At 44.7% G+C, this 27,927-nt stretch overlaps 1 protein-coding gene across 1 annotated transcript; it reads right to left on the bottom strand.

Annotated features, from left to right (window-relative positions):
- Positions 1-184: 184 nt before the first annotated feature.
- On the bottom strand, positions 185-27,542 carry ETFA (electron transfer flavoprotein subunit alpha). Its single transcript, XM_026684566.2, has 12 exons — positions 27,426-27,542; positions 19,523-19,672; positions 18,441-18,522; positions 18,227-18,309; positions 17,951-18,050; positions 16,605-16,715; positions 15,330-15,431; positions 13,572-13,640; positions 12,353-12,435; positions 5,058-5,123; positions 1,896-1,976; positions 185-456 (listed from the first exon to the last, which is right to left on the bottom strand). Exons 1-12 carry the CDS (start codon positions 27,474-27,476, stop codon positions 421-423), a joined length of 1,014 nt encoding a protein of 337 aa, XP_026540351.1. The 5' UTR covers positions 27,477-27,542; the 3' UTR covers positions 185-420.
- Between the last annotated feature and the right edge of the window lie 385 nt (positions 27,543-27,927).

Here is a 27,927-nt window from a genome sequence, read left to right as displayed (position 1 = left end):
AACCTGGGCATAAATCTACTACCAATGGTAACTTGGTAGTAGACCCCCCCCAAAAAAACAGAACATTCGTAGGTTGATTTTGGATCCTTTGACATTCCAGTTTTCCCTGGCCCCCTTTGGTAAAGTATCAACTCTTTTAACAATCACACTGTAGAATAATATAAGGAATTTCCACAGCCTGATATAATACAAAATACAGCAGGTGTATGTTTATTAGAGAATTAGAAAAACAGTTCAGGAATTTACAAAGCCAAATGAAAAGGGCAGAAATTGGTGCATTGCAAGATCGTCATTATTGGCATTTTGTTTTTTGGCAATTTTTACATTTCTAGTTTGATAAAACATAATTTAAACTGCTTAAAAATAATATCTCTCTCTGTATGAAGAGATGCTTATCCCTTCCCTTACACGGAATAGCTTTCATTTTTTTAATGCTGCCGTCAATTCGGGAACAACCTGGAAGCGACACAAAACAACAAGCATACCTATCAGCCAAATAACAATAGGCAATAGACCTCTATCCAACTTTTAATCCATGTAAAAGAGATGCTTATATATCCACACTGGAAGCAACTAAATATTTGAACTCACCTTTTTAAAAACATACAAAATGTGTAAGCCTGGACCGCCCATCAACTAACATACTGATATATTTCAGTTTCTGAGTTCACTGTTTGGACCAGAGGAAGCTATTCTAGACAAAGATTTTTTTAACGTTTGAAAGCGATCCACTGGGGAGGAAAAGCCACTTTATTTGTAGAAATTGGTGCCAAGGAATGGCCCCTGATGGTGGAACTGCCGAGGCTAAACACCTGGGCAGGTAGTAGGTGATTCCCTTCTTGTCATCCGAAGAGCGTCAAGATGAGAGCAGGTGGCATGTTCCTTACCGGTTACACCTGAACACTTGCGCAAACTGCTTGTGTAAAATATCCATTACACCTTTTATCCTTCCAGGCGCTGTAAGGATGCCGGCCGCTTGGAGAGATCCCAGCTGAACTCACCGTCTGATGAATATAGCCTCTCAATTATTTAAGAGAGCTACATTTCCATTAAGTGGAAATAATGTGGTCGTACAAAATTTATTAAGGAAATTGTCTACATCGTGTTTCTTCCGAATGTCGCTTTGTCTCCAGCTTATTAAAAGGCCGGTGTTTACTGCCAAGCTGGCAGGAAATCACAGAGGAACAGCATTAACTGCTGGCAGAGTTCGGACTGTCTTCTCTCCACAGGGCATAATGGGGGTGGGTGGGGGGGAAACAGCAAGATGGCGGCCGCAATGGTACATCCAAAGCTCCCCCAACTTTTTATGCATGTTGCATGGAATCGGGCGGAGCGGCCACCACATCATTGCGGCTGCCATCTTGACAGCGCGATGCATTGATGATGTTCCCTAGTTGGGGAATGAAACGTCTGCAAAATACGACCAAGCTCAAGAAAGCACCGAAGACCCCCCCACAATAACTTGGTATAAAATACAAGTAAGTTTCTTGCTTCGTAGCAGGTCAGTCTTAACAAACGGACAAGATAATCTTTATGGTCATTTTTTTACCGTGAGCACCACCGGCACACATTAAGTCCCGAGACACATCATCATATTCTTGAAAAATAATATATAGTCTACGGATTGTTAGGATCATAAGAAGTCAATTGTTGCGTTTTTATGTAGGCTTGCTATCAAAATTGGAGGTCAAAAGTTGATAGGTTTGGTGGATAAAGCTTTCTATGGCTTGAAATATTAAGGGTTAGAAGACCCAGTGCTATAACCCAAGACAGGTGAGAATTTCCATGCAGAACAAGGAAGGCTAAATGTCAGGTTTGAAGTCTAATTCGACTTCCACCCCTCACATCAAGAAGAGGAATGTGTTTGGGTTGATCCCTCTGGAAGCAAGACTCACCTTGAACAGGTCAGCTACTATACCGTAGTCTGCAACTTGGAATATGGGCGCTTCAGGGTCCTTGTTGATGGCAACGATGGTCTGTAAGAGAACGAAATGGGGCTATTTAGAGAAACCCAAGTTATTGACAGGGTAGTCTACAGACACTGCAGTATTATGCATGGCTTTGCTGCTATTGGCCTAAACACAACAGCTTTTCCAAAATGAGTTCCCTTTAATTGTTCAGAAAGCAGAAGTTCAGAAATTAAGTGAACGAAAACCCCTTTTCTCACAAATTCCTACATAGGCAAATGTCAGAAATTCTGGCTTGTTTGCCTTCTTCTCTGAAACCCAGGAGAACTTCATTATTCTCGAAGCAAGAATCTCTTCCATAGTAGATTCATCTTGACTTTTTTCACTTTTATCCCAGTGGGATATATTGCAAGCATTCCAAAAAAATAAAATAAAATCCAGATCGCTAAGCTTTGTAATAATGAAGAGATTTTTCTGGGGTGTTCCTACTGCCTGATTTATCGTCATATCCCAACTTACAGTCTAAGGAGCTAGCTAAAAGCTTCAAAATTGTTTGCAATGAGTAACTCTACTCGGGGGGCTGCAAAAATTGCAAACTGGGAGCTACAGGTGATGTTGTACTTGGCAACTTTAAGAGAGGTGGTCCTTCAATTCCCAGAGTTCTCCATGCTGGCTGGGGATTCTGGAAATTGAAGTCCATTCCTCTTAAAAGTTGCTAAGATTGACAACCATTGTCAGCCACTCTCACTCCACTAGATGAAATCATGGTCTATTTAGCCTAGCATCCAGGAAGGGAGGGGGGCAGCGGCGGTTCCACCCTCTACTAAACCCATTTTCTACTGTTGTAAGTGAAGTAAATAATACATTTTTCTTGCAGAACGCTCTAGGGTATATTCCCTGCAAAATTCCTCATAATGGCTGATATTTCCTAGCATGGAGAGAAAGCCACTGAAGAGACAGTTAATGTGATTACTGTGAGTTACTTTAAAACCCTTTTAAATAAACATTATTTGTTTGAATAAAGACAGTATCTTTTAAATTTTCTAAGCACAGAGGTAGAGCACAGGTCAAACCGAAGTGAAAAATTTTGGCTCTGGAAAATACATGTTAGGAATTTAAATACCATTTGATAACACGCAAGGCGTATAACACGCATCTTCATTTTAAGAGGAAATTTCACCCCCACTCCCACCCGCGCTTCAATCCACAGTGTCCCATTCTGCCTGCCTGCCTGCCTGCCTTAGTTTCTGGTTGTTTGGGAGCAGCTTCGCTGAGAATAATAACTATTCGCCTCTTTTACTCAGCCGAAGCTGTTCCGATTCAACCATTAACGAAGGCAGGCAGGCAGGCAGAACGGAGCACTGCGGGCGGGCGGGCGGACGGGTGGGGGTGGGGAGAAACAGGCGCTTCGGGAAGCTGCGGCGACAGGAAAAGCCCCCGCTTCTTTGAAGCAGTTTCTTCCTGTGCTGGTGGAGGAGCGAGAGAGAGACTGAGAGAGCTGACCCAGAGAGAAGGACAGGCTTCGCTGCTTCCTCCCTCCCCTTCTTTCATTTGTGTCCTTGATCCCCGATCCCAGCAGCATTCACCGAAGGCTTCTTAACATTATATCGGCGTATAACACGCATACATCATTTGCCCCTATTTTCAGGGGGAAAAAGTGCGTGTTATACGCCGATAAATACGGTAACCATCTAAATAAAAAAAAATCAGATTAGCAGCATAACACCGACAGCATAGAAGCAGATAATCATTTGATCCAGTCCACCAGTTATTTGAATTAATGAATTATAAGCCGAACTTAACTTCCTAGCCCAAATCAAATCAAACCAAATGGATTTTTTTGTTCATTTCTGAAGATGGGGTGAAAGTTTAGTAAAAACTAAAGTGCTCTTCTGTCACTTGAACTCTTTTGCCAAATCTGAAATAAGAGGGAGTTGAAATGCTTCATATACTTTGAAATGGCTCAATTTTACTGACACCCATCAATTTATCATTATCGATACAAGTGCCTCCATTTTGGGCTAGAATTTATAACACCGGGTGCCATTCTTTTATTACTATTATCATGCCAATTCTGGATCCCTTATTCCTTTTTAACTGCCCGGAGCTTAATCTAAATCGCACCTCTCCATTGAACTGAAATGGTTACCATTTCAGCGCCTAACACTTAAAATGTTCATTCCACTTTTACAATTTAATAAAATATTATGGGTAGCTTTTAGCTGATGTCACTGAAGAGAAAAAGGAGGATATCAATTTCAGATCTTTTTATTCTTCAATTTTAGTACAGGATCAATTATCAAGGCAAGGCAGAAGCAGATTTTATTATGATCAGAAATGTTTAACCTCAGGTGAATGTAAGACATAATCCTTAAATATATTTCCACGGGGAATGGAACAGATGTCTTTCTTTGGGAGTAATCCACAAGTAAAATAGACTTGAATGTTACTCAACAATCACCTTCAAGGTTTGGTATGTTAAAATATGCCCTGAATTAGGCAATAGCTGCTCTGACCCAGGCTTCGAAAACCGTAATTATTCACAAACTTGTTTTAAAAACAAAACCTATTTTATTGCAACGCTGGGAATTGTTTTCATTCCCATTTTTTAAAAAGAGTAGTTTTTCCTTGGCATCTGACAGGCCAGGCTGGATAAGAATCCAAGCGTTAAACATGGGTACTAACCAGTTAAGTTTTTAAAGCTTTTATCATTTTATAATAGGTTTCCATCTGAGTGGATAAATTGTGGAATATTCAAAGACGCTTTTTCTCTGCGCAATAGTAAATCCATAATTCAGACTGTACATTGTCATGCATGAATTCATGCCTCACAGTCTGAAATATATGAAAATGCATCGAGTGGACAGATTCTAATTTTATTTTCACATTTAAAACTCAGTTTGTTTCTCACTCAGGGTTCCAGATTTGGCAGTCAAGGACTTAAAAGACAGTCTCTATTAATATGTTCTCCTGTGAACTGTTTGAACGTTATTTTGAGTTATTTGTAACTAATTTATTTTCGGAAGAGAATTCATTTGGGGTCCTTTAGATTTTGCATTGCCAGTAACAACAACAACTACTACAAAACCCAATTTGGAAAGCAGTAACCATCCACTCCTCGTAGAAACACACAAAAGTTTTGCCCAGTACCTTACTATCCTTCATCCCAGCCAGATGCTGAATGGCTCCGGATATTCCTACAGCGATATATAACTCCTGCACGGAAAGAGAAAAAAAAGAATACAATATTTTAAAAACCTTTTTAAGCTGACGAAAGAATGATTCTGCAACTGCAGAAGTACAGCTAATCCTCGTCTTACGACCACAACCGAGCCCAAATTTCTGCTGTTAAGGGAAACAAGGGAATTTTGCTCCATTTAAGGACCTTTCTTGCCACAGTTGGTAAGTGGATCACTGGCAGTTGGTAACTTAGTCACCCGGTTATTAAGTGAACCTGGCTTCCCCGGTGACTTTAGAATAGAATAAGAGTTGCAAGGGACCTTGGAGGTCTTCTAGTCCAACCCCCTGCCTAGGCAGGAAACCCTACAGACAAATGGTTCTCCAACATCTTTTTAAAAACTTTTAAAAAACTTCCAGTGTTGGAGCATTCACAGCTTTGTCTGTCATGAGGTCACCAATGAACCAGTTGCCAATTATCTGAATTTTGATCTTTGGGGGATGCTGCAACGGTTGTAAGCATGAAAAATGGTCGTAAGTCACTTTTTCAGTGCTGTTGTAACTTTGAACGGTCACTAAAGGAACTGTTGCAAGTCAAGGACTATTTGTCTTGTGTTGGTTAGCTGCCTCCAATTTCAGGGACAGCCTTGGCAAGAAGCTAGGTTGCTAGGTGATCCGTACCGTAGTTTTAGGGTTTGTTTTCCATCAAATGTGAACGTCATTAAAATACATACTAATCTCTTACTTAGTGTAGCTGCTAGAACTGATGACACACCCAGAGGATTAGGGTTCCAGATTTAGCAAAGTCGATGAAAACAACATAGCAACAACTTTCTTCGCTGGAAGCTTTTGGCACAATCCTGTATTAAGAAACCCTGCTGGTTTCAACTGGACGTATTCCCTTGTGCGGAGTAGGATCGCTTCCAACCAGGGCTTGCAAAGAGGCCTGTGCACCAGCTGCTGTGTGTGCCTGGAACAGCTGGTTTGGGGTGATTTGTTTCCCAAATCAAAATACATCTTTGATCTGGATACAAACCAAGTCCAAACAGATTTTTCCAGGCAGATATAATACAGGAGAGGGGAGGGAGAGGCGGAAAAAAGCTCAGGTGGCCCTACAGGAAATCATGCTGTTGCTTAATTAAAAGCTGTAATTTTTTTTTTCCTCTTCTTTTTTTTCAACACTGTGGGGTCCTCGGTGCTCTCTTGAGTTTGGTGGTTTGCTTCCAGACATTTTATTACCCGACCAGGTAACACCATCAGTGTGTGATGGTGCTTATGTACAAAGTGTGCCCTGCCATTGTTTGGGAAAGTGTGTGTTTCCTCCTTGGTAGTTTTTTGATTTGGGGGTTGCTTTCTGCTTCATGGTTTGTCTGGTGTTAATCCCTGCTTATCTGGGTGGTGGCTGCTGGAGATGTTCTGGTCCTTTTGTTTATGGGTTCTATTTTTATTTTTTGGACTCTTGAGTGGTGTGCAAATATGGTTTATTTATAAATCTCCATGCTAGGTAACTAACAGGGAGCAAAACCCAAACCACCACTCTCTCCAGCACTGATGAGGTTACTTAGTTGGGTAATGAAACACCTGCAAACAAACAACAAAACTCAGAAAGCACCAGAGATGCCACAATTCTCCTCCTCCACTCCACAAACCCCACTCCCTTCTAGCACTGATGACATTACCTCATTGGGTAATGAAACGTCTGCAAGAAGGCAACCAAGCTCAGAGACCCAATAGCATTCCTTTGGATTTCTGCACCCAGCCGAAGGTTGGACTCGGGCATCTTCTTGATGTCACGCCATCTCCCTTTCTTCTCTCCCTCCGTGATAACTCTCTGCACCAGTGGTGGGATTCAAATTTTGTCACTACTGGTTCTGTGAGAGTGGCTTGGTGGGCGTGACAGGGGAAGGATACTGCAAAATCCCCCTTCCCTCCTCACCCCACTAACCTGCTTTCCAGCTCCATTCTCCTGTGCAGGGCAACAAAAGGAGACCCAGCCAATCAGCTGGGACTAAAGAGGCAGAGAATTGATGGGGTTGGTGGGGCCAGTCAGAGGCGGTATCGACCGGTTCTCCGAATTACTCAAAATTTCCGCTACTGGGTTCTCCAGAACTGGTCAGAACCGGCTGAATCCCACCTCTGGGTTCAACCCTAAGCGCCACATACTCTCTTCTAATATTCGATACGGTACTGACTTTTCATAAGATCCTGCCGTGCCGGGAGAAGCGGTTCTAATCCCAACCACGGAATAATTTCACGTTCCTAAGGAGTCCACCAGGTCAAGCATTTTCATCCCTCCCTAATCCTTGTTCACTTGAAGAACTTACAGGGCCTTTGGTCAGCTGGTACACGTGATGACTCTGAAGGAGCTCGCTTGGGGTGCTCACTTGAGTGCAGGGCCCTGCAGTTTTAAGTTCGGGGTTTTTTGTTTTTTTCCTTTTCCTTTTGTTCTCCTGGGAGACGCACATCAATTGCTTTCAGCTAAATGCACTCTCGTATGAATATTTTAGTACAATTTAATGTTTCTGCACCAATCCCCAAGGAGCCAGAGCATCAATTTGAGAACTCTCGGACTTAAAAGCCGAGTCGGATAATGCGGTCCGAACAAGGCTGTCAGTCTTAAAACTTAAAAATTCACAGGGCGGGGAAAAGGGTCTGAACATTTTTCTCCTGGATACGGGCAAACAATGCTTCGAAGTTGTACCTTGAAAGCTTTCAAAAGGCGTAAACAATTTCTTAAATCGAAAGCAAATTTTCCTCCAAATTTTAATCAGGCACAAGTTTACCAGTGGTAGCCTAGAGGTAAAAAATAACCTGATACAGTGAGATGCACTGTACACTTTCAAAAGTTAGGGCTCAGTGAAATAGAAGCAGCTTGAAATGATCTTCATCTCTGCAGAAATTTTAGTGCAAAAATCTTCCAGGAATGCAAGTTATTAAAAGTGTGAAAGTTGCTCTCCACGATAGGCGTTTCCTAATGCACCACTCAAAAACACTGGCTTGAATTTCTTAAGTACGGGGTACAAAAACTTGGATGCAAAATAAAAAAAGTTGCATTAGAAAGAAGCCTTTGTGATGATGTTCAGTAATTTTTTAAGCAAACTATTCATTTTATCTAAATTCTGGTCGTTTCTTTAAAGATAGAAGAAGAACTAAGATGATTTAAGGGCCTGGAGACCAAAACATATGAAGAACAGTTGGAGGAATTGGGTCTGGCTAGTCTAGAGAAAAGAAGGACTGGAGGCATGATAGCAGTCTTCCAATATTTGAGGGGCTGCCAGAAAGAGGAAGGGGGTCAAATTATTCTCCAAAACACCAGAAGGCAAGATGAGAAACAATGGGTGGAAACTAATCAAGGAGAGAAGCAACCTGGAATTAAGGAGAAGTAAGTGGAACAGCTTGTCTTTAGAAGTTGAAGCTTTCAAGAAGAGACTGCACACAGCCTCTGAAATAGTATAGGGCCTCCTGCTTGAGCAGGGAGTTGGACTAGATGACCTCCAAGGTCTCTTCTGATTGATATTGAAGGTCACCTAGCAGGAAAATCCAGACGGAAAAGGTGGCAGAAGGCATATCCTTTCTTTGGTGGCTGAACTCCAAAAGCATTTTAAGGGCAGCCACTGAATATCCAAATGACCTGGAAGATATACGTATAGACCTTGGGGGAGCATTCAGTTGGGCATCGAGAGTGCAAACCAACTTCCAGCAGAGTTCAAGCCAACATTAGAAAATGGGGCCTCTCGGCAAAACTCCTTGGCACTCAAGGCAAGTAGAGCAGAAACATCCACGGCTTCGTTGCTAACCATCCATCTGACAAATGGGACTTTGCAAGGAAGTCCTTGGCTCTAGTTGGGTCAACACTTCCAGCCGGCTGTGCAATTCTCACACACACCCCAAGTGACCCCCTAGCCCTGGTTCACTCTCCACTTAGCTGCTGGCAACCTAAATGGGGCAAGGGAGTCTGAATGTTTTACACACACACACACACATTACTGTTTGCACGTCATAGGAATCATAGAGTTGGAAGAACCCAGAGACGGTTGCATGTCTGTGGAGGGATTTGAAGCATTAAAGAGTAATCCTCCACTTACGATCCCAATTGAACCGAGCGTTTGTGTTGCTAAGTTGAGACAGTTGTTAGGTTGTTGATTTTGCCCCATTGTTATCACCTTGTCCACAGCTGTTCAGTGACAAAGGGACTTACGACCGTCTTTCACGGTTGCCACCTTTGCAGGAATCCCCATGGCCATGTGATCAAAATTCAGGCGCTGGGCAACTGGTTTGTACTTATGACCGTTGCTGTGTCCCCAAGGTCATGTGATTTTTGCGACTTTCTTGACCAGCAAAGCCAGAGGGAAGCCAGGTTCACTTAACGACTGGGTGATCATCCTGGGCACCCTTTTTCTTGAACTATGATCATCTGGCAGATGGTACAGGATAATAAAAACAAGGACAAATAGGCTGAAAAACAAGCTTCCATCCCAGGGCAGTTGAATTCTACCATATAGTGCAATATTAATGCAATATCAGGGGGGGTTTCAATTCAATGTACAGAATGTGAAGGATGTGTGTTTGGGTTTATTTCATGGTCATGATGTGCACTGAAGATGGTGTTTGATTTTGTTGTACGAGAGGCAAGGACAATAAAGTAAACTAAATTAACTTAGCAACTCAGAGCTGAGGAAGCTTCTCGGAGGAGAAGCGAAACCTCTTCAAAGAAAAAGCAGAAAGGCCCGTTGCCTTTAGGACCAACCATGGCCTGGATGTGACTGAGGATCTCCATAGACATTTTATCAACTGCAGCAATTTACTTAACCACGACGGTGAGAAAGGTCGTAAAATGCAACCCAACAGGACAAACACAGACTTCAGAGAGTAATTAGAACTGCAGAAAAAACAATTACTACCAACCTGCCTTCCATGGAGGACCTGTATATCCTGCACGAGTCAAAAAGGGGGCTGTGAAAATATCTACAGACCCCTCACATCCCGTACATAAAACTGTTTCAACTCCTTCCCTCAAAACGAGGCTATAGAGCCCTACACACCAGAACAACTAAACACAAGGAGTTTTTTCCAGAACGCCATCACTCTGCTAAACAAATAATTCCCTCAACACTGCCCAACTATTTACTCAGTTTGCACTGCTCTTACTATTAATCTTCTCATCACTCTTTATCACCCATTCCCTCCCACTTGTGACTGTATGACTGTAACTTTGTCGCTTGCATCCTTACAATTGATATTGACTGTTTCCTAGTATGATTTGATTGCTTATTGTACCCCATGACTATCATTAAGTGTTGTACCTTATGATTCTTGACTCTTGACGAATGTCTCTTTTCTTTTCTGTATACTGAGAGTACTTACATCAAGACAAATTCCTTGTGTGTCCAATCACACTTGGCCAATAAAGAATTCTATTCTATTCTATTCTATTCTATTGTTTTGTTCTATTTCTATATTTTATTATTCATTCTATTCTATTCTAATTTCTATTCTATTCTATTCATATTGTACCCAATGACTGTCATTAAGTGTTGTACCTGATGATTCTTGACTCTTGATGAATGTATCTTTTCTTTTATGTCCACTGAGAGCATTTGCACCAAAGACAAATTCCTTGTGTGCCCAATCACACTTGGCCAATAAAAAGAATTCTATTCTATTCTAAAATGGGACCAAAATGTCAAAATGTCTCATTTAAAAAACAGAAACCATGGGCTCAATTGTGATCGAGGAGTACCTGTAGAAGGAGTGACGCAACTCACATAACCAGCTCTGTGACCACACACACACACACACACAAAAACACACACAGAAGCACCCTTTAGGATGATATGCTATGAATAAGGCCATTCTCCTTTAATCTCCCCTGATTTCTTGGCCAGGTAAGCTACCTGTGGCAGTTCCGTAAACAGACTACAGACCCATAAAACAGCGCAGTCCTGGCTCTCTGGTGATCGTAATGCCAATGCAAAATTGTAAAGCGGGGCTCGCCTTATTTTCCTGGCGCTGAGTCCACCCTCAAGCTTTACTTCTCTAATAAAAGCTTTTCGAACAGCATCCCTGTTGAATTGGGTGCTTTTTCTTGCACAACTCTCCTCCAGTCAGCAAACAAAGTGGTGTTGTTTAGATCTGAATGTCCTGTTCTGAAGAATTATTCCCTCCGGGGAGTCTTTCTCAGCCTTGGCAACGTTGAGATAGGTGGACGTCAACGCTCAGAATTCCCTGGCCGGCCATGAATTCTGGGAGTTAAGTTCCACGGGTCTTAAAGTTGCCAAGGTTGGACACTTGCTAGAAGGATCAGAATAGAGATGGAAGGGACCTTGGAGGTCTTCTAGTCCAGCCCGCTGCTCAAGGAGGAGACCTTAGAGCATTTCAGATAAGTGTCTGTCCAGTTTCTTCTTAAAAGCCTCCAGTGATGGAGTAGCTGCAACTTCTGGGGGCTCCATTGGTTAATTATCCTCACTGTCAGAAAATTTCTCCTTTAATTCCAGGTTGCTTCTCTCCTTGGTTAGTTTCCATCCATTGCTTCTTGTCCTGCCTTCTTTCTGGTGCTTTAGAAAATAAGTTGACCCCCCCCCCTTCTTTGGGGCAACCCCTCAGATACTAGCAGTCTGCAAATCTTTTAAGACTTGGGGATTCCAACTCCCAGAAACCTCCAGCCAGGATGGGTGGACTGCCGCTCCCCAAATTCATGCGTGCTGCCTGGGGAATTCTGGGAATTGAAGTCCACACCTCTTAAAGATGAAAAACACTGGTATAAACAGTCATAAAAGCAGAGACACCCTACTTCCACCAGCAGGAACTGAACGGGGAAGACAGGGTGGTCCATTCTGGACAAATTAATAAGCACAGCTCCTCTCCAAAAATATTCAAAGGAAGAGCCATTCCACTGACCACAGACTATAAAACAAGATATGAGTATATTTGAAGAAAAAGGATTTTAAGTGAAGATAAAAATTGAAAACGGATTTAATAAGTGTCAAGAAAATAAGAATCATGGAAAAAAAATATTGGAAAATGGAAGTAATGATACGATATAGAATTGAACGTGAAAGATAAATATGTATTAAGGTCATGTTTGCAGTGAAGGGTGAAGACCTGGAACCACATTGTTTAAAATGTAAAAATAAAAATAAAATTAATACCAAAAATGGAAAAAAAAACTTCAGGCAACTGACAATCGGAAACAGCTGTAGGAAGGAGACACAAAGACGGTTCTTTTCTTCTGACACGCGATCCAACCGCTTGGGTCTTCCAAAACTTACCGGGGCTACAATTTTGCCCGTCTGTCCAACTTGCATGTCATTGGGGACGAAGCCGGCATCCACCGCGGCTCGAGAAGCACCGACTGTAACCAAGAAAGATCGCTTGATATGAAGACAGAAGATTCAGCGCTTGGTCCCAATCCCTTCCCTGAGGTTAAAATTCCTTCATTGGGCCAAATATCCATTTCTGGATTCCCGCCCCTGTCCCAGATTGACAGGACTGATAATATTCTAAAGCGGCGGTCACCAACCGGTGGGCCAGGGACCACTGGTGGTCCGCGAGAAAATTTTGGTGGTCCGCAGAGAAATGTCCCCCCCAAAGCAATTAAACCAGGCTGCGTGGGAACACAAGGTTTGCGTTGCTTGCACTGAGAACAGCACAAGGTAGTGAGGGGAGGGGGAAGTGGGCGGGGGGGGGGAAAACTTGCCCCACGCGCCTGGCCTGGCCACCGGGCTGCTTCTTTCCGCTTCTTTCTTCTTCTGCTTTTGGCTGCACGCAAGGAAAGCAGCCAAAGTCTTTCTTTCTCTCCCCCAAACTCCACCAGAAATGAGTCTTTGGGACCCTGCAAGGCCTCCTTGCTCCAAGGGGCTGCGCCGGCAAAGACTCATTTTTGGCAGAGTTTGGGGGAGAGAAAGAGAGACTTCTGCTGCTTCTGCTGCTTTCCTTGCATGAAGCCAAAAGTCTCTCCTTTCTCCTGAGAACAGAGATGGAGATGGTATCCTGCGATCCCAAATAATGATCGATCGGTAGGAAAACGGGGTGGGGGATTTTCCTGCAGACTTTTTGGGGGGATTTTACCAGGTTCTCTGGTCTGCGGGATTTAAAATGATGAGTTTGGTGGTCCCTGAGGTCCAAAAGGTTGATGACCCGTTCTAAAGGGCCTGAAAAGACCAGGAAAAGAATATGCGTAGCTTCAGAGTTAAACTATGGTGCAGTCTGAGCTTGATTCTTGATATAGACCTTTCATGACATGGTCATATCATCAGTGTATGATGGTCGCCATCGCCATCAGAGCACTGATGATGTTACCAAGCTGGGTGGTGAAATGTCTGCAAGTCGACAACCAAAGCACCAAGGACCCCGCAGAGAAACTAGCATCCAAGCCAACTGATTCCTCGCTTATCAATGGCCAACCCTGAACCAGCCTCCCCACTGAAAAACCACCAACAACAGAATATGAATTGTTTAAAGAATCAAAACTAAAACGTCTTTTCTTACCTGCAGCGTGCAACTGATCAGCCAGGTCATACAACAGCTTAAAGTTATCGCCACTCTTCAAGCCTCGCCCTTAAAAATAAGAAATTAAATCTATTCAAATTATAAAGTCCAGCATCAAACAGATTCTCTTTGGGGCTGGTGAACTTTCTCATTTATTTATTTTTTAAAAAAAGACAGGGATGGCTATCTCTCAGGGATGCAAGAATGGAGGGTTCTTTGCACTAGACCGGGAGTGATGGGGTAGGACTAGATGATCTTTAAGTTCCTTTCCGCTCTTGCATTCTACTGTCTATTCCGACTTCTTCTTCTGCCCAATTAATTCCTCCATGCACTCCAGTAAAGGAAATGAAGAATTTGGATGACGTTTGCTGTGGTTATTTTCACGTTAAGTGTCGCTTTGGGATTAATGACTTATTTCCTTATCCGAGTGGAACAAAACCAACTGGGTAGAAACAGGATTTAAATCTTGGCAACATGTCCTGCCTTTTGCTACGATATTCTAGCAGGAATGCAGAGAAGCACTTCACTGCTTTCTTTTAAGGTAGAGACACCGAGTGAGATCCAGCGTTAGTCTTATCTGCCCACTGCGACCGATGAAGAGCAGATCAGTTTGGAATTAGAGGACTTTTACTGGAGTTCTTCACCAACTGTTAAGTCAGAGGTTGGTATTTATGGGGATTAATGTCACAAAACACCTAGGTAGACAGTGTAGTAGGGGTTTCTCCCTTTATTCTATCTCTGGCTGGAAGCTCCACAGCCAGAATTTTGGCAGGGTATTTGAAAACGCAAGTGCTCCTCAACCTATGACCATGTCTGTTGCTAAATGAGACAGTTGTTAAGTGAGTTTTGCATCCCATTTTACAACCTTTCTTGCCACAGTCATTAAATGAACCACTGCAGTTAAGTTAGTAACCTGGTTGTTAAGTGAATCTGGCTTCCCCCTTTGGGATGACCCAAAGGGGCGTGGCACAAAAGCAACAAAGTCACAAAAGTAGGTAGAGTCCCTTTAATTCCTCCAATTTGGCCCCCGATGTCCAGTTATCATCGGCTGGAGAAAAAAACTCTCTCAAGAACAGTTTTTAAAGGGAAGAAATTCAGTCTGAACCCAAAGTACATCTAAATTATAAATAAAAACCAACACAAACCACGCTGCAGCAATTAACGAGACAGGGCAGGATAAGGAATTGCAGAATTCAAAAGATAATGAAACACACAAAGTTGGGAGGACGCCAGAACCCAGATAAGACGTGACAAACCAAGATGGAAGCAAAGCGTGAATTATCTGCAGCTACTGAAGGGAATCAGGGCCCTTTTCTCCCCCGTAAGCCATGTTGCTCCCTTCTCGGCTCCTCCCTGCGTGCCCTAGGATGCAGAGGGGGTGGGCCTGGGTCTTCCTCTGAACGCCCAGCCGGACTGTGACCTTCCCCAGTTTCTTCCACAGCCACTGGAACCACATTCCCACTCCCTGTCAGCTGTTTCACCTCTCCCTCGGAATCAGATTCCAACAGAGGCATGACACCCTTTAATTTGCTTGTTGGAAAGTCTCAAAAGGGGACCACGGGACATTGCAACCGTCATAGATATGAATCAGGTGCCAAGAATTCAAATTTTGACAATGTAACCTTGGGGTCATAAGTCACTTTTTTTCAGTGCCGTTGTAAATTTGAATGGCCACTATACGAATGGCTGTAAGTCAAGGACTACCTGTATACATTCTCCCTTTTGAATTTGAATAAACTTTGATTAATCACTACTCACCACCTGACACAACCACTTTTGCACTAGTAAGTTCTGGCCGGTCACTTTTGGTTAATTTCTGCTCCATCCATTCCGACTGACCAACAGGTGCAGGGGCTGATACTGTGTAAAAATTAAAAATGAATTAAGTAAAAATTAATCCTGATGCTTAAGAGAGGCTGAATACTTCTGCAAAATCCAAAGTATTCCCCAGCTATTATTTCCAAGCCAAAATATTCTTCTCTAAAAACACATTTTAAACAGGGTTATAAATAAAAGAGCCGTAATCAGATTAGCATTCCTTTCATAGGACGATGGGCTTCACTCCACAGAAACTTATTGCACAAATTTGAGTCTACTGAAAACATTTCCTTCCGGCACTGATATTGTTACCTAGTTGGGTAATGAGACGTCGGCAAGAAAACCACCCAAAGTTCAGAGACCGACTAGGACCCCACTAAAAGAAGTTTACTCCAACTGCTTTCTATCATTTCCAAGCATGACAGTTAGGATTGCATTTGGGCAGGGTGAAAGTTTGAGTTTAAATCTTAGCAGCTGCCCAAAACAAGCTAGGTATTGCAAGGTATGGCACCCAAGAATTCTACACGCCTTGCATTTCCATAAAATATCCACCCAGATTTTCTAAGCACAGAAAAGGAGCACAGATCAAAACTGATAGAGAACTTTTGAGAATCAGGAAACACAAGAAGAGAGGGGTAACGCAAGAATCGTCTTAGACAGCAAGTTTCGGTATTTGATCCATGTTTTAAACCAGTGATGGCTAACCTATGACACGCGTGTCACTCGTGACACGCCGAGGCACTTTTGACTGACACGCCTGTTGGTGTGGGGAAAGCCTGCACATTTAGAGGCTGCCTGTGCTCTGCTCCAATCCCTGCTCCCTGCTTGTTGCGTGGAGGCGTGGTGTCACCGCTGCCGCGAGATCTTTGCAGCAGAGAGCCAGTTTTAACCGTCATAAACTGAGGTTTGTCAGTTTCATTACCTCAGGAACGCTACAGGAGGAAAGGAGATCCATGAGGTTCACAGCCCTGTAAGGTGGCCTTCCGATCCCCACATCCTGCACCTGCAGCCCTGAGACCAGGGAGACGAGTTTCACAGCCCTGTGTGATCACCCCAGCCCAGTCCGTCATAAACCAAATTATTGATATTTCTTGAAGTGACACGCGACCCGAGGAAGGCTACACTTTTTCCCGATTTTCGACACACCAAGCTGAAAAGGTTAGCCATCACTGTTTTAAACCAATGACATCTGAAGCCAAAGAAGGGAAAACTCACTTTTTTCTACGGCTGCGCTGCCCCCGCTCACTGGGGCAGCCTCGAAGGAAGTCCCCCTGACAGAAAGGACCTTGATTTTCTCGTCACATTTCACAGTGCACAGAGCATTGCCTGACATGAACAAAAACCCAGAGGGGGAAAAAAAAAAAAGAGTTAAACACAGCTGCATCCCAGAATGGGACTTTGTTGTTCACATGAAACTACTTCAGACAGTGAAACTGAAAAGGCTCAGTAGCAGCCTTGGGAGTTGTGCGTTTCCACTTTTTCCACGAGCTTTGAGAATCCTTTCCTTCCTTTGTGAAGCTGAACAACTCGACCTATTCGGGAGAAATGAATTTTTGCAGGGAGTCTGCGGGGTGGATTTGCGTGAAAAAGCACCTACTGTCTGAACACAATCCGTTGCAAGCCACAATCAGAAAGAAAAAATGTTTGTGAGAGTAGGGAGTTTGGAAAATGGAAGGTGGGGAGGAGGAGGAGGAGGAAGAGGAAAAAGAGAAGGAGAAAGAGGAAAAGGAAGAAAAGGAGGAAGAGAAGGAGACGGAGGGAGGGAGGGAGAGAGGAGGAAAAAGAAGAGAAAGGTAAGGAGAAGGAAGAACTAGAGAAAGAAAGAGGGAGGGAGGAGGAAGAGGAGGATGGAGAGAGGGAGGGAGCAGAAGGAGAGCTTATCTACTGGTACACCGGCATAATGATTTTTAAAAAGGGAATTATCAGACAGTGATTTTCAAGCCTCTCTCTATGTAATCCATCAATCTCCAAGGCAGGACAGCATTGACCAAAGGAAAATAAAGGACTCTGCCATAACAAATTTAAAATGACATAAAAGCTCATGTTTCCATGCCCAAATTACATTAGAGGATCAGATAAACGTAATGAGGCTAGACAAGTATTTGGGCTGCACAATAATTAGGGGAAGTCAATTAAATATTACAAATAATTGTATCAATGTCCTGCTAACCAAGAAAAATAACCCTACGTAGATTGCTGAAATCCGAACTAATGTGTAACCCCCGTGAAATAAAAGGAATCGAGCCGGATGGCTGACGGCTGGCAAAATCTGATCAGAAGTGCATTAACAAGAACGCAATATTAATGTCCTAAAATAAAATAAATTTTAAAAAAATACGTATCAGGAATGTCTGCAGATCTGGTTAATTAAGAAGCGCTCTCTGCTTTCTCAGAAACACTGACCTACAATCCTGCAGGACTGGGAAGGATCCCATTAGCTGTGTCGGAAAAAATCATTTCTTTTCCCCCCAGATTCTACAGTTTCCTTTCTTTTTTTTTTCTTTTCTTTTCGAGCTTCTGGGGGGGTCACAGGTAGCCCCGAAAAGGCCCGCAAACCTCACCTGCATAAATAGCCCTCACAAAAGTATCCGGTGACTTGATTTCAATGATGTCTGAGACGGGAGCAACATCCAACTTAGCTGCCACTCTGGGAAGGAGGTTCTAAATATTAAAAAAATAAATAAATACACGGAGGGTCACCACGGAAGCAACAACTCAGCAAAACTAAGCAGCGGTTCAGAAACTCTGCCCTGCAAATGACAGCTACATTTAAGAAGTATATTTAGGGCTTCTGGGTGAACTAAGCTCTATTAAAAAAATCTAATTTAAAATCTCACCTTCCCAAAGGCAGTTGCTCCGGCACAGATGTGGGTGAAACTGAACTGCTTCTGAGTTTCCAAAATCAGCGGGGTCAGTTCCTCTGGAGAGGAAAATGCAACCGATCAGCACAATGTTATATATTTTTCTTCTTCTTCTTAAGGAGGATCTGGCAAAAGAAAGTCTGCCAAGGATTTCAATACAAAATCCGCTTGGAAAAAAAAAGAAACTCACCAGCCAGAAGCCCTTTATAGGCATCGTGTTGGGCGAAAAGCACCTTGGAAACTCCCTGTACTTTGCTCAGCTCTTGTGCCACCTGTGAGAAGCAGAGGGGGGGGGTCAGTGTTCCCCAATTCCCAGAATTCCTAGCTGTCTCATCTCATCCTGGGAACCCTTTCTTAAACTATTACCATCGGGCAGACGGCACAGGATAATAAAAACAAGGACAAATGGGCTGAAAAACAGCTTCTATCCCAGGGCAGGAGCTCTGTTGGATTCTACTGTAGAATTACAGTTAATGCAACATCAGGGGGGAGGTTTAAATTCAATGTTTAGCATGTGAAGGATGTGTGTTTGTGTTTATTTTCATAGTCATAATGGAGACTGAAAATGGTATTTAATTTCATTGTACAAGGGGCAACTATAATAAACCAAACTAAACTAAAAATAAACTAAAAATAAATTAAAACTAAACCTAGTCTCCACACATCTGGAATGTTAAGATTATTATTTATACAGGGCGGTGTTTGTCAACCTTGGCAGCTCTGAGATATGTGGACTTCAATTCCCAGAATTCCCCAGCCATGCTAGCCAGGGAATTCTGGGAATTGAAGTCCATACATCTTAGAGTTGCCAAGGTTGATAAACACTGGTCTAAGGGAAGCATTTCTCCCTGGCCTAGATGTTGGCGAGAAAATAAATACACATGGGAGATGCAGAAATATAATTAAGAGCAGTTTCTCAACTTTCAGACGTGTGGACTTCATCTCCCAGAATTCCATGATGGCTGGGGAATTCTGGGAGTTGAAGTTACCAAGGTTGAAAAATATTGATTTGGAGCTAGGATATGCTCAATTCTTTCAGTCCTAACTGAGATAGCCTAGACAGCTTCAACATTTATATATATATATATATATATATATATATTATATATATATATATATATATATATATATATATATATATATATATATATATATATATATATATATATTGTACACAAGTTTGAAAGACTCTCACACCAGACAAATTAGCACTTTTTGGTTAAAGTTATAAATGACACCAGCTCCCTGGGTCAGCATACTTTTTTGTTTTACCTTTTCACAATTGGTCCCTGCTACTAAACAGGCCACTTCACCCCCGAGTCGTTTTGCCGCAGTAATGGCGTTCAAAGTAATTGGTGTCAGGGCCTCGTTGGCATGTTCGGCAATTACCAGCGTACTCTGAAACCGGTGAAGTAATGAAACCTGGAAAAGACAAAGGAAGAAGAAAAAAGCAGTTTGATTAAAAATCAAAAATACCTGGAAGTTCTGCATGGACAAATAAGATATGCCACAAATGTCAGCCTTTGTTTACTGCTCTGTTTTCATCCAGAGGATAAATTATTTTGTACATAGAGGCCTGTATGCCCAACGTTTGCAAGCTTAAAACAAGAACTGTTGCTTTCTATCAAGATCTATTTGTGAAGGGTTCTCCATACCTCAATAACTTTGGTATCTCTAATATAAATTTTTATCATCCCAAAACAATACACTTGCAAGGGTGATTATGGTTGCAAACCATGGAAGGTTGCTGTAACATTATCTAACACGCTAATAGTATGAGATGGTAGATAAATGTTTTCAACATTAGGGCTGAAAAATGCCTGGCCAAAAATTCACCCGAGCATCTTCCATACTTAAAGGAAGGAGCAGGGGAGACAGGATGGCAGCCTTCCAATATTTGAGGGGCTGCCACAGAGAGGAGGAGGGGGTCAAGCTATTTTCTAAAGCACCCGAAGGCCAGACAAGGAACAATGGATGGAAACTGAACTAGGAGAGATTCAACCTGGAAATAAGGAGGAATTTTCTGACAGGGAGAACCATCAACCCATGGAACAGAAGTTGCCTTCGGAAGTTGTGGGAGCTTCATCACTTGAGGCTTTCAAGAAGAGACTGGACTGCCATCTGTCAGAAATGGTGTAGGGTCTCCTGTTGGGCAGGGGGTTGGACTAGATGACCTACCAGGTCCCTTCCAACTTTGATTAGTTGTTATCTGTTAAAGGCCAATTAGAATTTGGATCTCCTTTGGTCCTAATTGGGTGGGGGGTTGGACTAGATGACCTACAAGGTCCCCCCCCAACTCTGTTAATCTGTATCTGTACCTAATCCATTGCCTTAACCACTATGCCACGGTGCCTCTCAGTCTATGAAATACCATGCCAAAAATAACCAGAGGACCCATTAACTGTGGAAACAAGGAACACCAGTTCTTGACTTACAACAGTTCGTTTAGTGACCGAAGTTACAATGGCGCTGAAAAGAGCGACTTATGATCGTTTTTCACACTTACGACCGTGGCAGCATCCCCATAGTCACATGATCAAAACTCAGACGATTGGCAACTGATTCATATTTATGACAGTTGCTGTGTCCCAATCAGATCACTTTTTGCGACCTGTCAATGGGGAAATTCACAGATTCACTTAATAACCACATGACTAACTTAACAACTGTGGCAAGAAAGGTCGTAAAACGGGGCAAAATTCAGTTAACAACCATCTCAATTAGCAGCAGAAATTTTGGGCTCAATTGTGGTCGTTAAGTTGAGGACTACCTGTACACACCTGAGCTTGAATCTTCAGTTTTCTTCGCTATTTATTTCCACGCTTAGAACAACCAATTCTCCAATTTATTAGATGTTTTTCCCCCACTCCTTAAAGTTCACTGCAAATTCATAACTACCTTTTTCAATTGCTTCATTACTGACTCCACATAAAAAGAGATTTTATTGAGACCTCCAAGTTATGGAGGTGCCCTGGATGATGGGCTCAGTGATCCGTGACCTCGTGGGAAGAATAGCGCCGGTTTTCCATAGGATGCTTCAGGTTCCCACGTAAGGGCATTAAATCATCCAAAGGTGTAAAAAGATTTTTAAATCATTCGAGGTGAATTACCAGGAAGAAATTACTTATTTCCAATAAGTACATCAAAAAAAGAGCACATTTTTGATGACGCTCCATCCATCATTTCCCAGAAAAAGTTACAAGGCCGCAGGGCGCTGCTGCCGGAGGAATAAATCTGTATCTTCGTGGCAAAATGCCCACATTTGCTTAAATTTATGGTCCTGTCACAAAGGGAAATATGCTGTAACGGCTGAAAGTTGGGAAGCTTTAAGTTTCCAGCAAGGTTCTTGAAAAAAAAACCCATCCAGTGTTTTCTGGAGAGAAGCTGTCTTTTATTTATTAATAAATACCTGTTCTGACCAAGGCTTCCCGAGACAGTTAACAGTCTCACGCTATTCCCAAAAACCTTTTCTGTTTTATTTCAACAGCTGTGAATTATATGCATTCACAGTCCATAATGAATCCCAAACAGTCTGTGAATAGTCCAACAGAAGTCAGCCACAGTCCTTCGGGATAAGGCTGATAAGCACCTACCTTTATCTCCCTTGAAATGCTGCCAATGACTACATTGCCAATTAGCTGTACAAGGCCAAATGGAGCACAAAGGCAACACAGAGCTTCAGAGTTTAAACCAACCAGAATGAAACAAAGTTGCTTCCTGCAAAGGCTCCTGTCCCTTCATCTCTTATGGGAGGGGCCAATCACCTCCAAGCCTTACTCCTGAGTCGCCCCCTTTGTCTTAACTGTTCTTGCCTTCTGGCAGCTCTGTGCATGCACACACTGGTAACAGGCTCCCGCTGTTCCTCTGCCTCGCTGATGTCAGATTCTGGAGGCTCCGGAGTCAGCACATAACTCCCAGATGGCCCCGGCCCCATTTCTGCATCAGATGCAGATCCCTCGTCTGAGCCCTCCCCAGACTCCAGGAGGCTCATGGTCCTCCCCACTGTCCGACTCTGCTGCCAGCTCCGCCTAGGCTGCCGGCAGACCACAACAATACCTAAAGTAAAATTCGTGAGGATGGGATCAAAGGTCACTTTTCTGGAGCTGCATCTTCAACTTTTGAGCCCCAAAATTTCCGTGGTTGAGGGAGACATTCGTTAAGTGAGCTTTGCCCCATTTGATGAGCTTTCTTGCCTCCGTTGTTAAGTGAATCGCTGCAGCTGATAAAGTGAGTAACCCAGTCGTGAAGTGAATCTGGCTTCCCCGCTGACTTTTGCTCGCAAAAGGGGATCCCATGATCCCGGGACATTGCAACCGCCGTAAATATGAGTCAGTTGCCAAGCGTCTGTATTTTGATCTTGTGACCCTGGGGATGGCTGCAGTGGTCGTGTGAAAAATGGTCGTCATTCGGGTTTTTCAGTGCCGTTGTAACCTTGAACAGTCACTAAAGCAAGTGTTGTAAGCCGAGGACCACCTGCGTCCATTTCTCCTTGAAGTGATTTCTCCACCTTTGGTGAAAGGGGCAGATCTTACCCAGAATGTGGACCAGCTGACTAGCTGCTCCTGCTGATCACCTTTCCTCCTGAAACCTTCTGTGTCATTTGTTTTGGGATTACTTTTATCTGGGCCATGCATTCATAGGACCTTTTTTATTACTAGATACATAGTGTGTTATCAGTAGTGCCTTGCTCTGTTTTTAAGATTTTTTTTAAATGCAGGGGGTTTTCTATCTTTCCACGTCCTTCCTTAAAAAACAGAGTGTCATGCTCCTGTTGAAGTCTGAATCCAAGGAGGAAGACGAACAGCTGGCAGGGAGCAGGAGGGTGGCTCCATTGGCTGGGGAGGAGGCTGGGGAAGGGCAAAGACCGGCTGGGCAGAGCAGAGAAAAGGTAGAACAAGGGAGAGGGAGGTCAGAGGAAATCCCAGGCCCACCCCCTCTTCATCCTAGGGCATGTAAGGAGGAACCGAGAAGGGAGCATGTGGGTTGAGTGGCTTATAGGGGAGGAAAGGGCCCTGATTCCCTTCATTAGCTGTAGCTGGGAAGAGAGTTTAAAAGAGATGCATGCTGAGTGCGGCAGCTGCTGGGAGCAAATATGACTTTATCCTGTTGTCTTTGCTTATCTGCATTCCTGGCATCCTCCCAACCGTGTTGAATTATGGCCATTCCTTCACGTCTGGAATTCCTTCTCCTGCCCTGCCAAACTGAGTACCTCAGTTTGGCTTGATTGGACTTATAGTTACAGTTTGTGTTGACCACGTTTTGGACTTGATTCTCTGCAGCGAAAGGCTGTTCCTGGGAGTTTTTTTCTCCAGCCCAGAAGGTAACCAGGGCACTGGGGGCAAAGTTGGAGCTAATAAAAGGACTCTTATTAACTGACTGTGTTGCCTTTGTGCCACGCCCCTTTGTGCCATCACACAGAGCCTATAAACACTCTCAAAAAGAGACTGAACAGCCTCTGAAATGGTATATGCTCTCCTGCTTGAGCTGGGGGTAGTGGTGGACTAGATGACCTCCAAGGCCCCTTCCAGTTCTAAGCTGATCGACTGATCAACGTCTTTTGAAAAGGTTGGTCTCTTCTCTGTCCTATTCCAACCTTGCTCACTTTGAAAGTTGATCCACTTTTGACCAGGAACCCAGCCAGGAGGGAGGGAAAACAAGGGTCCTGGCCAGTTGCGGGATTCCAGTTAACCATTAACAGAGCAGCCCTCCAAGAAAGAAAGTTTCTCGCACGGCCTGCTTGTGCAAAAGTCATGGCTTTCCCCCACCCACGACGGCTTCATTAAGCAACACTTCACCCAACAGGCTCTGCTACCTCCTTCGCGGCTTCAGCCCACGAATCTCTTTTGATGTGGCTTGCGTTGCTGCCTCGCGGGGGACTCGGGGCCCCGATGGAAACTGCGGGAGAAAACATCTACCGGCGGGGTGGTGGTGGTTTGTTTTTTTTTTAATGAAAGCTTGAGTGCCGCATAATTCACCCGTGACACATTGATGGGTACTTTGCTGGAAATGTATAAACACACGGTGGGAGTAAGATTGCTCTATTCATGTTTATAGAGCTCATTTCCACGGGGGGAAGGGGGGGGGGAAGAGGCTTAAACCTGGGGTCTTTAAACCTTTTCAGAAACCAAATTCCCCAAATTCCTGACCTGGTGAGAGAAAATGGACTGTCTTAAGTTATTTCTGCTCTTTACCTGCCGTGCAATCCCCGTTAAACGCAAGTTTGAGAAACCTTGGTTTTAAAAGTCCAGCAGATACACTCCATAAGATCTAGTCAAGCAGAGGATAAAGATCTGAGGAATGTTTTAATCTGAAATTCCTACACTGCAGAGGTGCTCTTCTTTCTGCGTCTACAAGCCCAACAGGCAGCCTGTTGTCATAGCTCTTAAGCTACCAGAGGGTGCTGCTCTCCAGCAAAAACTCAAGTTTCAAACGTGGCCTCTAACTGCTGTGGTTTGCCAGCAGCGGAATCGGACAGTGGGGAAGAAAGGGGACCAGTCAGGGAGTCTGCAGAGGACTCAGACAAGGGTCCTGCATCCGATGCAGAGATGGGGCCAGGACCATCCGGGAGTGGGATGCTGCCTCCGGAGCCTCGCAGCAGCGAGGAGGAGGACCCAGGGGAGCCTGTTTCCAGTGTGCTTGTGTGCAGAGCTTCTAGAAGGCAAGAGCAGCTGAGACAAAAGGGGCGACTCAGGAGTAAGGCTGGGAGGTGATTGCTCCTCCCGTAAGATATAAAGGACAGGCAAAGGTAGAGAAACCTTTGCAGGAAGCAAAGTCGTTCATTCTGTTCGGATTAATCCTTGAAGCTCTGTGTGGACTTGGTACTTCAGGTTGGTTTTTTTTTTTTTTTTTTTACAGTTCATTTGGCACTTTAGTTGCTGGCAGCAATTCAAAGGAGAGAAAGGTGGGTGCTTATCTCGAGGAATTGTTTGGGACTCATTACGGGCTGGGAATGCACATAATTCCCAGCGTTGAAATAAAACAAGAGTTGTTTGGACTAAGCGTGTGCTTAATTACGGTCGTGGAAAGCCTGGGTCAGAACACTAACTCAGTATGTAAGTAAGCTGTTTACCCCACTTCCAGGAATACCATCTCAGAAGAATCCATGGTCAGTTTTCACACACTGACAACCACAAAGGCTACAACGCCACGTTGAAGACCCAGCCATCCAGTTGGCAAAACCAGAAAAACAAACATCTAGGACATTCTCTTACCAACTTTACCAAATAAACCACACTGGCACAGAAGAAGCGAAACCAGCTCTACAACCAGCTTCCCACACAAAAACAGGCGCAGTTGATTCCTTGTTTTTCTTCACAGGCCACACACATCCACCCCTCCCTCCTCTTCATTTCTATCCTTCACACGGTGAGATCACAACTTATGGGATGTTGCTGTCAATGACACCACGAGGAAGCTATGAACTTCGGAGCTGAAGGGTGGGACACCAGGGTGGTGGTTGTTTTTTTGACGTCCTGATGTTTTTGTGGGCAGCTGTAGCTGGCAACTTCGGAGGCAGAGCAAACGCCGTTGTAGCCTGTCTCTCAGCTGCTCAGACACCAGAAAATGAGACCACGGCTGTTCAGCCCCAAAGCTCATCTCTCCTGGATTGATTCCACCTGCGAAAGCCAGCCCAGAATAACCAACATAAAGGTTGACATGCCAGGGATGGGCCAGGAACATTCCCCAAGAGCCTGCCAGGGCTTTGCAGAAATTGTACACAGCAAGCCGCTTGAATTCGTACGCCACTCCCCCAAATTTAAAAAAAATACATAAATGTCAATAAATGTACACACTCTATCGCAGGGGTCTCCAACCTTGGCCCCTTTAAGACTGGTGGACTTCAACTCCCAGAATTCCTCAGCCAACCTTGGCCCCTTTAAGATTGCTGGACAGAGCTAGCCTGCAATGCTGCATTCTAACCACAGGGAAGGAAGGGAGGGAGGGAGGGAGGGAGGGAGGAAGAAGGAAGAAGGAAGGAAGGGAGGGAGAAGGAAGGAAGGGAAGGAAGGAAGGAAGGAAGGAAGGAAGGAAGGAAGGAAGGAAGGAAGGAAGGAAGGAAGGAAGGAGGAAGGAAGGAGGAAGGGAGAAGGAAGGAGGGAGGGAGGGAGGGAGGGAGGGAGGGAGGGAGGGAGGAAGAAGGAAGGAAGGAAGGAAGGAAGGAAGGAAGGAAGGAAGGAAGGAAGGAAGGAAGGAAGGAAGGAGGGGAGGGAGGGAGGGAGGGAAGGAAGGAAGGAAGGAAGGAAGGAAGGAAGGAAGGGTGTGGGGGAGTGGAAGACTTGGAAAGAAGGGAAGATGCAAAAAAAAAAACTCACTTCCCTTGGCTGTGTCCATAGACCGGGGGTCCCCAAACTTGGCCACTTTAAAGACTTTGTGGACTTCAACTCCCAGAATCCCCCAGCCAGCATAGCTTACCCTCTTGCGATCCCTTCCTCTGCAATCTCTCTCCACTTTAGGAGGTTAAGAGAAAAAAAGACACGGCTGGCTGGGGAATTCTGGGAGTCCAGAAATCCACAAGTCTTTATAAAGTTGGCCAAGTTTGGGGAGCCCTGAAATAGACAAAACAAATCAAAGCCGTCAAATCCCAAATTTTCCCAAGGGCTCCATTTCTTCAGAGGGGATTTTTTTCGGGGGGGAGGAAAGGGGGTCCCACATCCGGTTCTCAGGACCCCCTCCAAAAGAGTATCTGGTGCTGTGACGGAGCCACCGGGGCAGCACATGCCCAGAATAAAGGGGAGGGGCATGGGAAAGTGGGCCAGGCCATCATCCCCCGCCCCTCGGGTGCCCCCAAGGCCCCTTGACCTGGAGGAGACCCCAATTTAGGCAGCCAGGCTGCAAATGGACCCCATTGGGGACACCCCCATGTTGCAATGAGGTGGTCTAAAGACCTGGGGGGAGGGGTTTCCAGGTGAGAGGGGCGTGGCTAAGTTTATCCCCGCCCCAAAGACCCCCCCCCCCCACCCTGGGTCATTCCTGCCAGCCCCACTTTGCCCTCCCTGTCCTACCCTGCAGGGCCGGCAGAGGAGGAAGGGAGGGGCTTTAAAGGCCACGCCCCCTCAGGAGCCCCTCCCACTCGGTCCCCAGCCAATGTGACCTTTGCCCTTGGGAGCGCGGCCGGCCTACCCTGAAGGGCCGCCCGTCAGGGAGGCCGGGCCTGTGGCTGCAAGCCGGCACTCACCGCTCTCCGGCCCAGGCGCTGCGCCCTGAGGAAGCCCCGAAGCGCGGCCATGGCGGCGTAACCGGACGGCGAGCCTTCTTCTTCTTCTTCCTCCTCCTCTTCCTCGGCCTCCGCCTCAGGCGCCGCCCCCACCCCGTCTCATCTCGCGAGAGTTTCTGGGGAACGGGAGGCCGTTGATATGGAGGAAGGGGGGGAGGAGAAGGAAGAGCGGCGGCGCTTCTCATTGGCGGACAGCAGCCAATCAGCGAAAGAGGCGGGAACGCCAGTTTTCTTTTTCCGCCCAGTCGGCCCGCCGTTGAAAATAAGCTAGAAAGAGGCGGGGTGACTTTTGACGGAGTGGCCAATCAGAGGAAAGGAGGCGGGGCGGGTTTTTTTTCTTTTTTTTCTGATTCATCTGCTCCTTAGCGCCGCCTGGAAGGGCGCAGCGCTTGGACTTCATCTCCCATAAGCCCTTTCGCTGGGGGCTTCTGGGAGTTGTTGTCCTGTCTATAATCCCAAATGG

Source organism: Notechis scutatus, chromosome 11 (genome assembly GCF_049901735.1).
Source record: "Notechis scutatus isolate UNSWTSFEM ecotype Mainland chromosome 11, rNotScu1.2, whole genome shotgun sequence".
In the NCBI taxonomy this organism is placed as follows: domain Eukaryota; kingdom Metazoa; phylum Chordata; class Lepidosauria; order Squamata; family Elapidae; genus Notechis; species Notechis scutatus.
This window is presented reverse-complemented; position numbering and strand designations above follow the sequence as displayed.

Bases quoted from the DNA above. Each gene is read 5' to 3' on its own strand.
- ETFA (XM_026684566.2), bottom strand. From the start codon at position 27,476: ATGGCCGCGCTTCGGGGCTTCCTCAGGGCGCAGCGCCTGGGCCGGAGA. The intron at 18,051-18,226 runs GTGAGATTTTAA...TTTAATATTTAG, and splicing joins GAGCAACTGCCTTTGGGAAG to AACCTCCTTCCCAGAGTGGC. The intron at 1,977-5,057 runs GTACTGGGCAAA...GTTCTCTTACAG, and splicing joins CTGGGATGAAGGATAGTAAG to ACCATCGTTGCCATCAACAA.